A 16,413-nucleotide genomic window follows, 5' to 3' on the forward strand; every position below is an offset into this window, starting at 1 on the left:
GGATGTTCTTACAAAGTGCTTGGATGCACTTTTCAGCTGGGTTTTTAAGAGCCACTTCTGTTAATGCTGCCAGCAAGTCCTGCAAGAGAGGTGTGCACATCGGCCGCTGCTTCGCTCCCTGTGACGGCGGCGCTGTGTCTGTTTCTTTGGCTTGCGACCCCTGATAGCTGAGTGTTGGATCCCTTTCCACCCCGCTGATCATTATCCCCTGCTCCCCTTTGCCTCCCTGAAACACGCCCACCAGTGTCGAACCTGGAAAGCACCATTCCGCTGCTGCTGGAGAAGCTGAGTGGCCTGGAGAACAGGAGGAATAAGAACTCCACTGTGTCCGAAAACATCGTGCGAATCCGCCAGCTGATCACGCAGGCCAGAAATGCTGCTAGCAAGGTAGGGGCTTGCGGGAGAGGGCTGTATATGTGAGAGTGCTGGCGTGCAGCGGCTCTGAAGGTGAACCCCTCGTGGCTCTAATTAGCACAGGCAGGCACTGAGCAAACCTCCCTTAGGCTGCTTTCTGCAAGGCTTCATGGGAGCCCCTGAGTTTGGTTTGGGTCTTGATTGGCCAAAATAGGTTGACTGATTTTGTAGGAAGGCAGTGCATGCTGAAACTTTGTTCTCCTTTTGGCATCATGTAGGGCAATTTTAAAAACTGATTTTCAAGGCTGTGGAAATGGGGGTTGAGCAGGGATTGCTCTGAAGTCCAGATATTGGGGGGGATCCATTTGAGGGGGTAGGGAAGAATGATTCAGAGTCTTGATTGTACACTTTGTGCTCTCCCCTGGCCCCTCCAAATCTGCAGCAGGCTCCACATGGTCTTTATGGATCTCCCCTTCAGAGCCTCCATAAAAGTACTTTGTCATGGTTAAATCTCGGCTTTCTAAGTACAGCTGGGCAAAAGATTTCAGGCAAAGAGCGTTTTTTTTATTTGCCAAACAATGCAGATTCAGGTCGACTGAAACATTTTGCGAACTTGTCAAATTCACTGATCTAGTTCTGGGCCAAAGAGAAACAAACAAAAACAATCCCTCCAAAATCAAAATGTTTCATTTTGACAGTTTTGAAAGAAAACATTTCAATTTTTTTGTCTGACATTTGCATCAAAAAATCTCAAATGATTTTTAAATAAAATTTAAAAAGAAAAGTTTTGTTCTAATCTACATACAGGGGTCTTTTTCAACTTTTTGGTTCACCCAAAAATTCAACAATTTTTAGTTTTAGGTTGACTCAAAGTGAATTTTTTTTTTCTTGATCTGTTCTGCAAGTGAACCAAAAAAATCACCTGCCCTCTGCATCTAAGCATCAATCTACAGTGCAAGAAAAGACCCGTGGCTGGCCCAGGCTCGCAGGGCTTGGGCTGAGGGGGGCTGTAAAATTGCAGTGTAGATGTTTGGGCTCGGGCTGGAGCCCAGTGTTTGAGACCCCGCAAGGAGGAAGGGTCTCAGAGCACAGGCTCTCACCTGCCCATCTCCACTGAAGTTTTCAGCCCCGCTCCCTGAGGCCCGCAAGCCCAAGTCAGCTGACCTGGGCTCTGAGACTTGATGCTGCAGGTTTTTCATTGCAGTGCAGACGTACCCTAAACGTGACTCTGCCTGGACTGGTAGCAAATGCTGCCATTGTAAATGAGGAGTCTGTCAGCCTGGCTTTGATTTCTCCACCTGTAGGTGAAGGTACCAGTGAAGTTCAACGGCACCTCGGGCATCCAGGTCCGGACTCCCAGCGACCTGCAGGATTTGGCCGCCTACACCTCCCTCAAGTTCTACATCCAGAACCCGGAGCCCAAACCCAGGCAGCGGCGTCAGGATGGAGCCGACGCGGGACAGTTCGTCTTGTACCTGGGCAATAAAGAGGTAAGAGCTGCCCGTCCAAGCACAGGAGTGGGAGAGGGACCTGTGCAGCAGGCTGAGCTTGGGCTGAGTGATCCAGATGGGGAACAAGTGTGCAATGGATGGCCGTGCAGAGCTCTGGATGGGGTGGGAAAGTCTCGTATCAGGAAGGTCTTATATGCTGCATTCAGCCAGTGAATATCTAAGCCAGCTGTCTCCGTTCACCCAGCTTCTCCCTACTGCTTGTAAAGGTTTCAGGCACTGATAGTGGGAGCAGGGTGTCCACTGTTACTGTCAAACATTATTGAATTCAAACTGAGAGGAGAGGGGACAAAACCCTCCTCAGGGCAGAGCACGGGGGCTGCTGTCCCCTCACAGAGGCCCTAGCACAGTATGGTAGGAGACAGCCATCGCCTGGGCCACACTGCCGCCAGGGCTAGATGCTGCTCATTTACAGGAGAGCCACTGGGCTGTGTGTGAAGGTAACAGTGAGCCTCCAGCCCACGCACGTTCCCACTGCGACGTGAACACCACATTGCTTTGATCCTAGCCCTTGCAATGGTGCATCCCTCTGATGTGCAGGTGCTGGGCTCTGCATGCACTTGAGTGTTTGTTTTTTGAGGGGTGAGAGTATCTGGTTTGTATGTTGTGTCCTTTGGTTGGAGCTAGGCCTCCAATAATCCCCTGGAAGACTTTGCACTCAGCTGTAAAAATCCTGAGAGCTGACTTGCCCCTAGAGCATCACTTTAAATTCCCTCAATGATTTCCTCTTTTTTGGATGGTTTCGCTGCAAACCCTTTGGATTGTTTGCTCTGTGCATTCAGGCCAAAGGAGACTACATGGGTATCGTGCTCAAAGACCGCAAGGTGCAGTGGATCTATAAACTTGGGGACGAAGAACCTACCTATTTAACAGTTGATGAAGAGATCGGAGAGCAGTTTGCTGCAATCAGCATCAACAGGTACAAAATCCACACAAGCCACTCGCATAGCCAGCTGAACTAGAGAAGAAACTAAAGCAGCAGGGGGAGACTTTGCAAAGTGGAAGCGAGAGGGCGAGAGAGAGTAATTTTGCATTCGCATCTGTGACAGTTCTCGAAGTGAATCACCTTGTTACCCGCTCCCCCATCCCGGGCTCCAGCAAGAGGGACACTTCCTAGTGCTTAACTGGGTGCCAACTCCCTGACACCTCCTGTCTGTTGGCCACCCAAACAATCTTCCAACTATGCCAGCCTTTACTTTGCCTTCCAGGTTAACAATAGGTGCACCCCAGTCCCTGAGCCCCTTTGACGTGTTCCTCTGTAGTCCAGTCCCTTCTCCACTGAACACACTCAGAAATACCACTGAACAGCGTACACACCAGCTTGTATGATTCGGCTCAGGATCAACCCCGTGTACAGCCCCACAACACTGAGATATATTTGTAGTGAAAACAAGAATAAGTTTATTAACCGAGATTCAAATATTCCAGTGAGGAAGGATAATGGAAACAGAAGTGTTACATATAAAACAAAATCTACACACTCTTTCTAGAGACTAAATTTAACTTAACAGGTTAACCTCCTGTCTAAAGCAGTCTTCATCCCACCCAAAGCCTTGTGCAGCGTTTCCAACCAAGGCTGGTTGTGGTCCCATTTTAATAAATGTAAATGCACTTCTGTTTACTTCCTAGGTGCAGGGTAAGAGGGTGTTCTCCTTTTCCCCCAGTTACAATCCAGTAAACCTTGGAAGTGCACCCCCAGAAAAGGCTCTCTTCTCCCTGCTGTTCTTCTCTTCCTGTTAAATCTCGGTCTTTCATCTGAATCATAGAATCATAGAATCATAGAATATCAGGGTTGGAAGGGACCCCAGAAGGTCATCTAGTCCAACCCCCTGCTCAAAGCAGGACCAAGTCCCAGTTAAATCATCCCAGCCAGGGCTTTGTCAAGCCTGACCTTAAAAACCTGTAAGGAAGGAGATTCTACCACCTCCCTAGGTAACGCATTCCAGTGTTTCACCACCCTCTTAGTGAAAAAGTTTTTCCTAATATCCAATCTAAACCTCCCCCATTGCAACTTGAGACCATTACTCCTCGTTCTGTCATCTGCTACCATTGAGAACAGTCTAGAGCCATCCTCTTTGGAACCCCCTTTCAGGTAGTTGAAAGCAGCTATCAAATCCCCCCTCATTCTTCTCTTCTGCAGACTAAACAATCCCAGCTCCCTCAGCCTCTCCTCATAAGTCATGTGCTCTAGACCCCTAATCATTTTTGTTGCCCTTCGCTGGACTCTTTCCAATTTATCCACATCCTTCTTGTAGTGTGGGGCCCAAAACTGGACACAGTACTCCAGATGAGGCCTCACCAGTGTCGAATAGAGGGGAACGATCACGTCCCTCGATCTGCTCGCTATGCCCCTACTTATACATCCCAAAATGCCATTGGCCTTCTTGGCAACAAGGGCACACTGCTGACTCATATCCAGCTTCTCGTCCACTGTCACCCCTAGGTCCTTTTCCGCAGAACTGCTGCCTAGCCATTCGGTCCCTAGTCTGTAGCGGTGCATTGGGTTCTTCCGTCCTAAGTGCAGGACCCTGCACTTATCCTTATTGAACCTCATCAGATTTCTTTTGGCCCAATCCTCCAATTTGTCTAGGTCCTTCTGTATCCTATCCCTCCCCTCCAGCGTATCTACCACTCCTCCCAGTTTAGTATCATCCGCAAATTTGCTCAGAGTGCAATCCACACCATCCTCCAGATCATTTATGAAGATATTGAACAAAACCGGCCCCAGGACCGACCCCTGGGGCACTCCACTTGACACCGGCTGCCAACTAGACATGGAGCCATTGATCACTACCCGTTGAGCCTTTAGCTCAGGCTGGGGATTGGGAATGAGGCAATACTCGGTTTACATTTCAATGAATAGATGGGTAAACATCTCTGGTCTGATGGGACACCAGTTTCTCACCTCTGGTTGGTGACAGCCTGTCACAGTACATATACACAACTCCTTAAGTATCATCCACACGTTCACGTCGCAACAGTTATGGGGATCAGTATGATACAAGCTTTTATTAGAGACCTCACATGGCCCTCTTTGGTGAACTAGAATGTATGAGCTGGAGTTGGCAGATACCTGTAACCTCTCTGCATCCTCTCTGTGCCCCTTTGCCAGCGGACATGAGGAAGTTTTGGGTCACAGTATCTTTCACCCTTACAGTCACACATTACTTAAACTTCTCCTCTCCCTGGTGAGATGACTAAAGGATACTGCAGGGCTCCCTTCACTAAAACGCAGCCACCTCCAGGGCGAAATGCAGCACCTGGTTAGCAGCGTGCAGGAAGGGAAGAACAACCCCACATCCAGTGGACACAGAAGAAACGCTGGCGTGTGGCATGTAATGCAGAGTCAGGATTGACTCAGAGGGCAGGGTCCCAATCCACCATAAGCCTGCAGGTGGCACTATTACATACACGGCCTAGCAGTGCCATGGGACTTTGAAAGGTGGCCGGGACTTTGAAAGGTGGCCAGGACTTTAGGATAAAATCTCACCCGAAAGAACCAAAATACAACCCCCCATCTCTCTTCTCCCCCCCACGCACACATGCCTAAGGGAGTGCTTGGCACTAATCAGATCCTGCAGGTGCTGGGGAAGGGAGAGCAGAGAAAGGCCGTCCTGGGCAAGGAGGCAACTCTTGTGTCTAGCTCCACTACGGGAGTCTGCCTCCCCCAGATGAGAATTTCACCTCATGGATACAGGCTTTAAAGCCCATTGGAGCTGCTGTGATTTGCTGACTATGCTGAGATGCTCCAGTTTAAGTGCACTGCAGTCCCAGGGCTCACCCAGGGAGAATTTAGCCCATTCTCTGCAGGGGCTCAGTATGGTGAGTCTCATGCTGTCGGATAGAGCTGAGGGGGAGGTTTGGGTGTGGAGAGGGACTCCCCGTCTGCCTAGCTCTCTCGTCCCCTTGTACTGACTGTGTGATCTGGGGGGGCAGGATCCTGCAGTATGGACACATGTCTGTGACCGTGGAGAAGCAAACCTTGCACGAGACGAAAGGAGACAGCATAGCCAAAGGAGAGCAGGGGCTGCTCAACCTCGAGCCGCACAACGTGGTCTTCTATGTGGGGGGCTACCCCGCCGGCTTCACGGTGAGATGGGCTAATGCAGCGGAGCGGGCGGAGACGGGGTCCCTGGATTCTTTGATTCTCAGTTGACTCCGTTTACACCTGTGGGCACATTTGTGTCTCCACTGGACTAGGATTTGCGATACCACAAAGAGCCTTTTCCGTTTGTTCCTCCCCCTTGCTCCCTGGCTTCACAGGCCTGGGTCTGTGTGGGTTTGTCCCCACTGAGCACTGGGGTTCCCTGGATCAGATACAGTTCTGGCTCCCTCTCCACCCCTTGTGAGTGGCACAAACCGCAGGGGGCTGCGCTCATGTTTGGAAGGTAGCTATCAAATAAATGAACAGAGGTGGCCCTGCTGTACCGTTCTGTCCCAAGCCGCTCTGTGCCTGTCCTCTGTTGTGAAGTCCATAAGATTTCTTTCTCTAAATACAGTTGGATGGGGGGATTCTTTTGGCCAGCCCCTTGTACATGTTCCCCCAGCTGACCAGAAGCACATCTGCCATGGCAGGTGCTCTGGCTTCATCCTTATCACATGACCCAGGTGTTTCCATCTTTTCTGGGTAATATTAGAGATAAGGGGTTGTTGAGCTCTCTGCTGAATCTCAGCATTTGTTATAAGCGCATTCCATTTAATACCTAGCATTGTTTGGAGGCATTTGCTTTCTTTGCCTGTTAGTTATTTGGTTCCCCTACGTTAAAGTGAGAGCTGAATGCTCAGGAAGGCAGGATCTGCCCCGCTGGATTAAACTAACCCTAAAAACGTGTAGCCGTAGACAGTGACATTCTTCTTCAGCCTCCAGTGACACTGCGCTACCCCAGCTACCGGGGCTGCATCGAGATGGATACGCTGAATGAGGAGGTGGTGAGTCTATACAACTTCCAGCGCACCTTCCACCTGGACACAGCTGCTGATAAACCCTGTGCAAGGTATGAGAACTCACTGCACTGCCTTCAGCATGGTGGGAACGTCTCCTGTCCCTCCAGAGCTTAGAAGGGTGCCGAGATAGTCACCGGGAAGGGGGTGACTTTCAGTTAAACCTTCAACTGAGTTTGACTGTAGTAATTTTTGTTGAAAGTTCTTCCCCACCCCTAAAAGCCTGTAACCCTTTTTCTTTCTCTCGCCTTGTTCAGGTCCAAATCCACAGGAGATCCCTGGCTGACAGATGGCTCCTACTTTGATGGTACTGGCTACGCAGAAATCAAATTTGAGAGCCAGATCGGCTCGACCAAGCGCTTTGAACAGGAAATTCGTGTGGTCTCTTACAACGGGATTCTCTTCTTCTTGGAGCATCAGGCAGGTCCCCCTCCCGCATTTGTCCCTTTGTTCATCTCTGGGGGGTTCACATACACTGAGTGAGTCGATGGAACGGGGGTGGGCATCTGAATCTTATTATTCTGTCGAAGGCACGAGCCGATTCACTCTGTGGTCCACGGGGGTTGGTTCAGGAGCCTAGGAGCCCAGCAATGGTGCTAAAAAGACAAAGCCCTTGCTTGAAGGAGTTTGCAGCTCTGGCAGACGTGATGTCATAGGACAGGCACTCGGCACAAGAAGGTGCAAAAGCACTGCAAGAGGACGAGGGTTTTCACAGGATTCGGAGCAAGGCAAAGGGCTTTTGGGGAGCCATATGTTCGCAGTGTGCTTCAAAAGCCACCGGAGGTTCCAGGCCCAACGCAGCCAGCTGGCAAAGGGGATGTTTTCATTTCAATCATAAAAAAAGCTGCTTTTAGGAGCAGAAAGCCTCTGCGAGCCCTGCCCAGGGAGCATTGAGCCCTGCCGCCCGTCTGTGCGCTGTACCGGACGGACTCCCCTTCTGAAGAGCCAGATTGTGTTTCCTCCTAGCCAGAGGCGGGGCTGGCTTTGCTGCTGGGAGGTGGGTGTTGCCAGCCCCGCCTGCCTTTCCGTTCTGTGCTTTGTGGGGACAAGGGTTGCTATGTGACGACAGAGTCCCTGAGATTCTGCTGCAGTTTCACAGTTACCTGCCCAACTCCCCACACACCCAAACGGGTTTTTGGTGTAGACTCTGGCTATGGTGGTTTTCTCCCACAAATCCCAGGTGCTGAAAGGGAGGCTGGGCTCAGGATCGGGCCCTGGATCATTCCTTTCCTATCCGCACTGAGTGATGATGGCGCTCTGGTTCCAAACACTGTGATCCCTTGCTGGGGGAACTGTCACCTCAGTGCACCAAGAGACTGAGTTGGACTTGTCTTACCCTCCCCACAGGGCCAGTTCCTGTGTCTGGCTGTTCGGGATGGAAAGCTGGTGCTTTACTATGACTTCAAGGAAGGCCTTGAGATGGCAGCATCCAGCAGTGACCCCATGTCTCTCACCGTCAGCAGCACCACGAACAAAGCGGTAATTCAGGGCCGGAGATGCTCCACCCCAGGGTTGGTGTTTCCCTGGGCTCCTAGATGAGCGATCTCTGCTTGGGATCTAGAAGTGGTGGGGCCTGGCAGCAGCAGGAGGTGCCTGGCCTGATCCAGCTGGTACCACACCTGGCCGTTTGGAGGAGACCTTCTCAGTTCCATGGTGTCCGCTCACAGCAGAGCCTGTCGCTTGCTTTTCTCCCTCGGCGTTTGCTGATGGCGCAGCGCTGGACAAGGGCTTGCGTGGGCTGCTCGTCCAGCCTCCTTGTGTGAGGACGAGGGATGTAATCACAGGCTCCAGAAGGGGAAAACATGGTGAAGCTCGGGCTAGGGGATGCCCAAGGCACTGTCTGTCCTTGTTGCAGGAAAGGCTGCAGCAGTGCAAAGCAGCTGGGTAGTGCAGCACAGGCTGGCTGTGCTAATCCATCCCCTTAGCAGGCATTTGGGAGCTCTGCTTGCCAGAGATTCTCTGCACCCTCCTGGGGCTGTCTCTCTCCGAGGGACGTGTCCCCGCCTTGCTGGCCAGCGCTTCACTATGGAAACCCAAAGCGTAAGCGTGGCACTTGTAGGCAGTGTTTCTCCCATGGCGTGGACGGGGCTCCTGGTACATAGATGCTCGGTGCAGGACAGACCAAGTCCTGCAGGCTCTGGGACGTTGTCCTGGCGCTGTGGGGCTGACTCATTCTCATGCGCTGCTCCACTGGGGATAAACCCGTACCCCGAGGGTGCAGGAGTTTATTTATCATTTTCCTCTTCGACTCCAGATCCAGATTTTCCTCCTCACCATGAGTTCCAAGAAGCGCATCTTAGTGCGGCTGGAGCGACACACCATCTTCATGGTGGAGCATGAGAACTCCCTGGAGAATGCCGTTTCCTACTACCTGGGGGGCATGCCTGTGCTCCTGCTGCCCGAGAGGTGACAGTCTTAGCCTGCCGGGGGAGAGTCATTGAAGGGGGCAGGGTTGCTTTCTGAAGGGAGGAAAAGGTCTTTCTCCTGATTTGCTTCAGCATCCTTCCGTGAAGATTCATGTGATGGGTACCGTAACCTCCCCTGCCCCCTCGCCAGACACATATAACTGCTCAGCCCCACAGCCATTCGTGTGGTAGCCACTATACCTAGGTGACTGCCTGCCCTGTCCGAGCCGTCAAGCCAGTGCTAAACCCAGGGTTGTGAGTTCAGTCCTTGAGGGGGCCATTTAGGGATCTGGGGCAAAAAAAATTGGGGATGGTGCCTGCTTTGAGCAGGGGGTTGGACTAGATGATCTCCTGAGGTCCCTTCCAACTCTGATAGTCTATGAGCTCAGAGATTTGTATTCTCCTCCTGTAAATGAGGCAGAAGTCTCTTCCTGGTAATGGACAGGACCAGGGCTCCTTGCAGAGGGGAAGCAGGTTGGGCTCTTAGTTGCATCCTATTTATTTCCAGTGACTTAACTTCCCTGTTGCCCTTTGCACGAGGTCATCCATGGACATCTGGTCACCCTACTTGGAGCTGACACATGCTCCAGGCGCCATATATCTCCCCGGCCCCAGAGTAAAACATTTCCCCTTGGAGCCAGGTCTGTTTGGTCATAGATATCAAGGCCGGAAGGAGCCATTAGTCTGAGCTCCTGCGTGACACAGGCCTGTTAACACAGCCCCTTCCCCCCTTTCAGCTTGAAGGCCATCTTCCCCAAAGGAGGTTCGATCCGGGGCTGCATGAAGGGCCTGAAGGCACTCGGCAAATACGTTGACCTAAAACGCATGAATACAGTTGGAGTGAGCTATGGGTGCACCTCGGACCTCCTGGTAAGTGGGGCACTTCTGTCCTGGTACTGCGCTGGGTAATTCTCTCCACTGCCCCAGGGGTCAGGTGCGAGGCAGTCTGCGTCTGTGCGTGCTGCCTGACCCTCTGACCCGGTGTCTCCAGGAGGAGATACAGCCTGCAGCTGTAGAAAGGATCCAAGGGAAACGCTGCGGAGCCGTGATCTCAGAGCCGTGAGCGTGATCTCGGAGCTGTCTGCCTCGCGGCATTAAAGGCCCGATTCTCCTCTCGCTTACATTGCCGTAAAACAAGTACCCCACTGAGCGTTCAGTGCAGAGACCCAGCCCGGAGGCGAGTCAGAGCAGCTCTTTGCAGCTAGTACCAGTGCTGAGTAAACCGTTAGGAAACGCACACCGCCATGTGTGACATACACACATCCCCCCCCCGGTATCTGTGGTACTTGCCTGGCCCCCAGTGTCAGGAACACCACCTCCCAGAATGACGGATGCTATGCAGTGGAAGGGTTCCATTGTCAACAGAGCTGTGTCTGCACTGGGGGTTAGGCCGGCATAGCTACGTCGGTGAGAGAGAGAAGGTTCTTCGCACCCCTGACAGGCGTAGCCAAGTCAAATAATGTTTACATGTAGACCAGGCCTGAGCACTGCACAGCCGTTACTGTATTTATCCTCACAACCCCCTTGGGAGGTAGGGCAGTGCTGTTATCCCCATTTTACTGAGTGGGAAACTGAGGCACGGATCAACTTGCTGTGGCTGCCTGGCTCACTTGTAAAATGGAGAAACGCCCTGTGATTGCGTTTTCCTTCTCTGCCTCCTGCAGGTGGCCCGCTCGGTTAAATTCCACGGCCATGGCTACCTGACGCTGTCTCTGAAGAACGTGCCCTCGTTGCAGGACTTCTACACAGGCTTCAGCTTCCGAACTAGCCAGAGCAATGGCCTGCTCTACTCCCACAGCACAGCGGTAGGACTGCAGTGCACTTCTGCTGCCCCCTTGCCCCCCATCACAGTGCGGCCTGTGCTTCACCTCGAAGGGGGCTGCACGTTTCTGAGCCCCGAGCCGCTTCTGTTTGAGGCTGTGGTTCGGCTGGCTCTTGCAAGCAGGGTTCATTGAGCAGGGCTGAGGAGGGGAGGGGGACGCTCTTGTGACAACAAAGCCTTCGGCATCCTGCTCACCCCAAAAGCCCCACCCTCAGCCCCAATTGCAGCCTCACCGGAGAGGCATGACTGTAACAGGAATCCCAGCAGGGAGCAGGTGAGCTCTTGCATGAGTTCAAAGGTCTTTGGCTCGTAGTAACAGCCGAAGCAGGGAGTTCAGAATGGCGGATCATCTGAGCCGTGTCTCCTGGGTGTACGGCAGGAGGTTTCTGTTACTCTCTCAAAGAAAGGGAGGAGTTTGCTCCAGTGGTGAGTGAACGGGAAGGGGGTGGGGAAGGGTCTCTGTTTAGAAAAGCAATGTTAGTAGATCCTCTCTTGCCCCTTCCCGGTGCATCTTTGGGAGCCGCAAAATCCTCTCCAATCCCTTAGCATGGAAAGCTGGATTCTGGCACTTCTCCTGGAAATAGATCTCCCCAGGCATGAGGAACCCTCACTTCCCATTACGCCTGGGGCCACGTCTTCCTGACTGGATGGAGGATCCCCCTTGCTGTGACATCACCCTGATAACTCTGAGCCTGGCTGGGTGTCCTGGGAGGGAAGTCACACCAGGAGGGCAAGTGGCCGTTGGTTTCCTTGTAGTCGTTCGGCTATGCCCAGCTCTTGTGCGAGGGGTTATTTTTACCTTTTCAGGAAGGGAATTGTCAGGTGTCTCTGAAGAATGGCCGAGTAGCCGTGACAGTTCTGAAAACCGAACTCACCACAAAACATGCCTACGCGGATGATGCCAGCCACTACGTCGCCATCTACAGCGACGCCACGGGGTACGTTCCGGTAGAGCAGCACTCTCGCCGCTGGTAGGCATTGCCTTGTCGCAGGGGGCACCTGGGCCGAGTGAATCACTAGCCATGCTCCCATTGCAGGGTTCGGCTTTACATAGATGACCAGCTCCAAGGGCCCAAGCAAGGGGCCCATCACTACAGGAGGCATAGGCGCCAGGAGGAGCAGATGCTGTTTCAACTGGGCGGTTTGCCAGGGGCCGGCGCTCTTAGCAACCTGACGGGCTGCATCGGGAATGTCTTTGTAAAGCGGTGAGTGCGGTGTGCCGCTGCGGTGCTGCCAGGGTTGGTTAATTTGCCCCTTTGGTCCCTTCCCTTCCCAAATCGATCTGCTCATTTATCCCTTCCCCCAGTCCATCTGTAACCCTGGTTCCCCCTGCGCCTTCCTGATGTGCTGAGGTGCCTGATGCACCTGGTGTTTGCTCACCTGCTGCGGATGTGCCACCCCGGGGCTCCCCCACAGTAATGGATGGAGACCTGGTTCCTTTGTGCAATAGGAAGTTGGACCCGCAGATGGTTGTGGACCTGCAGCAGAACACAGAGAGCTTCAACGTGACCATGAGCTGCCCATGGGACCGGCAGCCGCAGCAGTTGAGAGCGTCTCTGAAGGAGGACAGGCGGAAACTAAAGGTGTTGGATTCTCTTCCCACTCTTCAGCTCCTCTGCTCCCATCTCCTAGCCGAGCTGTGGACTGGTGGCTTAAGGGTACAGTCAGTTGATGGCTGGAAATGGGGCAGGGCCGGGGATAAGGAACTTCCCAACTCCTGCCTGCCATTGTAATTGTGGGTGCTGTGGGTGAAACGTGACGCCGTACTCTGAGCTGACATTAACCGCCTGGGTGTGGACAGCAGAGGAGCTGCCTTGGAGCTGCACTCCCCGACCCATTCAGTCCATCTCCGCTCTTCCCTGCTCCTGGCTGTGTCCTCCAGCCCCGGGCACTGCACGACGATTGGTGAGGCTCTGCATGCCCAGGAGCCCACTCTGCCTTCCCAGCCCCCAGTGTGTCCCATGGTCACCCAACGAGGGACACTGGTGTGGGGGACACTTCAACTGGTCTGGGACTGTGCCCTGCAGAGTCAGTGCCACTCCGGGATTGGTGATTCTGTGTTCCCCAGGGGGACGCTCCCCAGCTGTGAGTTGGGTGGCAGCAGTTTTAGGAAAGGGAGAAGGGGTAATTTGAGGTCTGCTATGAAGAGGCAGTAGAGAGGCACTCAATGCACCTTTGGGCAAAACAAAAAAAAGCAAACCAGCTCTTCCCTCTGTGAGCCCAGATAATCCTGAGCAGGGGTGGCTTTGGCCTATATGGGCACCAGATACAATGGTGGCAGGCACAGGGTCGATGCATTCGTCTTGTGTGTGTTGGCAGACAGTGCCCAAGTCCTCCACAGTGGAGCCGTAGCTTTTCTTACCCAGACTCTTTCTTTTCCAAATTGTTCTCTTGTAGGTGCCAAGCAAGGCTGCATTGAAAGACCGCAGACATTACCAGGACAGGACCTGCCAGTTACCCAGGCACCCCAAAGCTGCTAAAGGTGCCTTCCAGTTTGGAGGATCCTCCACGAGCCATGTGGAATTCGATGACATCCCAGCGTCCTTCCGCGAAAGGTAAGTGTGCTGTGTCTGCCCTGTCTCCGTACACCCAAACCCTGCTCTACCACCCGTTGCGGAGCAGCACGGGCTGATGATGAAGACACCGGGCTAGGAGTCAGGAGTTCTGGGGGCTGGCCCTGGGTCTGCCATAGACTCCCTGAAGGGAATCAGTGGCAAGTCACTTTGGCCCAGATTGTTAAAGGTATTTAGGGGCCTAGGCACTTTTGAAAATGGCACTCGACAGTAGCACCCATCTGCATCTTTAGGCACCTAAATCCCTTTAATAATCGGGCCCTTAAACTCTCTGTGCCTCAGTTCTCTTGATAACAGGGATAATTCTTAACCCGCTCTGTGGGGTATGTGAGGGTCGGGAAGCTCCTGGCAATCTCAGTTGGAAGGTGCTGTAGCAGGGGGCATGTTGGTGTTAAGCTCTTGTCGCAGAGGTGGCGGGGGGGGGGGGGGCGGGGACTGTGCCCCTGAACAGCCCCTCTTGTTCTGCAGGTCCCTCTTCTCCATGGACGTCAGGCTGAACTCATCCAGTGGGCTGCTGTTCTACGTAGCCAGCAAACTGCAGGGCTCCTTCATGGCCCTCTTCGTCTCCAGTGGCCGCTTCGTGTTCCTGGCAGATCTCAATGGGAATAAACTGAGAATCCGGAGCAAAGACAAGTACCATGACGGCAGGTGGCACACAGTAAGCAGAGGGACAGCTGGGCTGCTACTTGGGAGGGCGAAATGCATGGCACACAAAGCTCCCTTTTCTAGCCCTAAACTTTTCACATGTTGCCCATTCTGCATCTCAGAGCAGTGCCACGGAGGGGCAGGAATTCCACCCACGATAGGGTGGCCAGCAGGGAACATATTTGTGGCAGCTTCTTTTTCTTGCGTTGTTGAAGCTAATGTTCTTTTTCAGGTGGCAGCTGTTTTGACACTGCCCACGTGGTTCGAATCCCCACTCGTCTGGCAGAGGTGTGGGGTGTCTGTAGAGAGCAAAGTGGGTGATGGGAGGGGTCATGTTTTCAAATACACAGTCTCCCTTCCATCGCTGCAATTGGTGGCTATGGTCGTGCACCTCTGACGACCTGATGGGGGTGCTAATCAGAGCCCTTCGGAATCATGGACCCCCATCGATTCTGAGGCCAGAAGGATTTCATTGCCTGACCATTACATCCTCCAGCATGTCGGAGCCTTCCCTCCCTTCCCAAATTTAGTCTGATTCTTCTCCCTCGCCAGAGCTGGGTTCTCCAGCTGGACCATGGGCATAGTAAACCATGTGTATGGGTAGAAACAAGCGGTTATTGCTCTGGACCCAGCTTACCACGCGGTGTGTAACTCTTGCTTGTTGCAGGTCTTCTTCGGCAGAGATGGGAGCAGGGCTCAACTGGTCATCGATGGCCTGAGAGCTCAGAACGGCGTGGTGGCTACCGCTGGAGACTTTCTGGTTCAAAGCCCGTTTTATGTGGGGGGAGCTCCTGCTGCGAAAGCCAAGGCTCACGTTCCAGTAAGGACTCCTGGACCCTGGTCACGCCATCCCAGCTCACTGCAGGAAGAGCTTTTATACCGGGTGTCCTCCCTCTTCTGGCAAGGGCAGGGGACCCCTGTTACACACCACTGCCTTCCCAGATGAGTTTGGCTGGCAGCCCTTGGAGTCTCTTGGCTTGTCTCAGCCTCCTCCCACTGCGACCGCATTGTGCAAAGTGGTAAAAGTTACCAGGCAAAAATTAAGCTAATGCAGCTGTGGGGAGAGTTGCCCAGATTCTCATTTGCACCCAGGCCCTGCTGCCCTGCTAGGGGCCGGACGGCGGGCACAGCACACACACCTGGAACCCCCAAACGAGTCCCTGTGCATCCAGATCTCCCACTGAGCAACCCGCACCCAGATTGCCCCACACCTGGATCCCCTCCACACTTGGATCCTGCTGGGCTGAGCCTGTCCACCCACACCCTGGTGCAGAGGGACAGGGCCTCAGGACCCCTTAGCTTAAGTCCCCTCTTCCCTTCCAGAACGGAATAAAGGGGCCTTAGTGCCAAGGAGTACCAGCCCACGTGATGCTCAGGCATCCATGCTGTGCTGTTAGATTTGCCAGCTGCCTTCAGTGCCATGATCACACACTGCTGAGTTTCCTGGAGACACTCTCAGGCGCTGATGGAGCTGTTCTCTGATGGCTTTGTTCCCCGCTCCAAGAGGTTGCAGAGGACAGTAGTGGGCTCTCTGTCTGCATGACTCAGTCTTACCACTGTTCCCTGCCCTCATTCCCCAGGCATAAGGGGCTCTTGGGAGGGCTGGGGCCTGACCAAAGCCAGGGCAGTCAGTAGAAGGGCTTCTCTGAGCATCACTGGGTGCTGGCTCCAGTCCTTAGCCAGGAGCCCTGGACTGTAGGGAATGGCCGACTGCTGTGATGGGGCAGGGGTCTCTGTCCAGCTGTGGGGTTGTTCCTTTGTCCTGTCAGGGAGCCTAGAGCTGCAGAAGAGGAGGCTGCAATGAAACTAATCCCAGGAGTGGCTGGTGGGTTGGAGGAGGAGCCCTCTAGCCCATTTATTGGCCACATGCGTTTCCCGCCCATGGCCTGTGCCGACAGGTAACGGACCAGGCCCGCGAGCACTCGCCAACCCCGGCCCTCTCCCTCTCTCTCCAGGATACTTCTGTCCCCAGCTTTAGCGGCTGCCTGAAGAACTTGAAACTGGATGGGAAACCCCTGGACTCCCCCTCTCGCGTCTTCGGAGTGACGCCCTGCTACGAGGGGGCTCTGGAGAGTGGCATCTTCTTTGCTGCAGAGGGTGGATACATGACTTTAGGTATCGGACTAGCTGGCTTGGCCCCGGGCTCCCTGATCCCTTGAACCCTC

General features: G+C 53.5%; 1 protein-coding gene across 5 annotated transcripts in view; it reads left to right on the forward strand.

The window, feature by feature from the left end:
* The window catches only part of LAMA5 (laminin subunit alpha 5), a 168,993-nt gene that overhangs the window by 142,304 nt on the left and 10,276 nt on the right, over positions 1-16,413 (forward strand). For 4 of the 5 annotated variants that reach the window (XM_043527389.1, XM_037915641.2, XM_037915640.2 and 1 more), the window contains exons 60-76: positions 245-387; positions 1,659-1,844; positions 2,645-2,781; positions 5,799-5,952; positions 6,723-6,856; positions 7,061-7,223; positions 8,151-8,282; positions 9,058-9,209; positions 9,946-10,078; positions 10,873-11,013; positions 11,838-11,968; positions 12,068-12,235; positions 12,481-12,613; positions 13,428-13,585; positions 14,072-14,261; positions 14,916-15,068; positions 16,204-16,363. In XM_043527389.1, the coding sequence (XP_043383324.1) occupies positions 245-387; positions 1,659-1,844; positions 2,645-2,781; positions 5,799-5,952; positions 6,723-6,856; positions 7,061-7,223; positions 8,151-8,282; positions 9,058-9,209; positions 9,946-10,078; positions 10,873-11,013; positions 11,838-11,968; positions 12,068-12,235; positions 12,481-12,613; positions 13,428-13,585; positions 14,072-14,261; positions 14,916-15,068; positions 16,204-16,363 (2,568 nt within the window). The remainder of the gene's footprint in view (positions 1-244; positions 388-1,658; positions 1,845-2,644; positions 2,782-5,798; positions 5,953-6,722; positions 6,857-7,060; positions 7,224-8,150; positions 8,283-9,057; positions 9,210-9,945; positions 10,079-10,872; positions 11,014-11,837; positions 11,969-12,067; positions 12,236-12,480; positions 12,614-13,427; positions 13,586-14,071; positions 14,262-14,915; positions 15,069-16,203; positions 16,364-16,413) is intronic. The other variant, XM_043527390.1, reaches the window with a different exon arrangement.

This window comes from Chelonia mydas, chromosome 13, assembly GCF_015237465.2.
Source record: "Chelonia mydas isolate rCheMyd1 chromosome 13, rCheMyd1.pri.v2, whole genome shotgun sequence".
Lineage (NCBI taxonomy): Eukaryota > Metazoa > Chordata > Testudines > Cheloniidae > Chelonia > Chelonia mydas.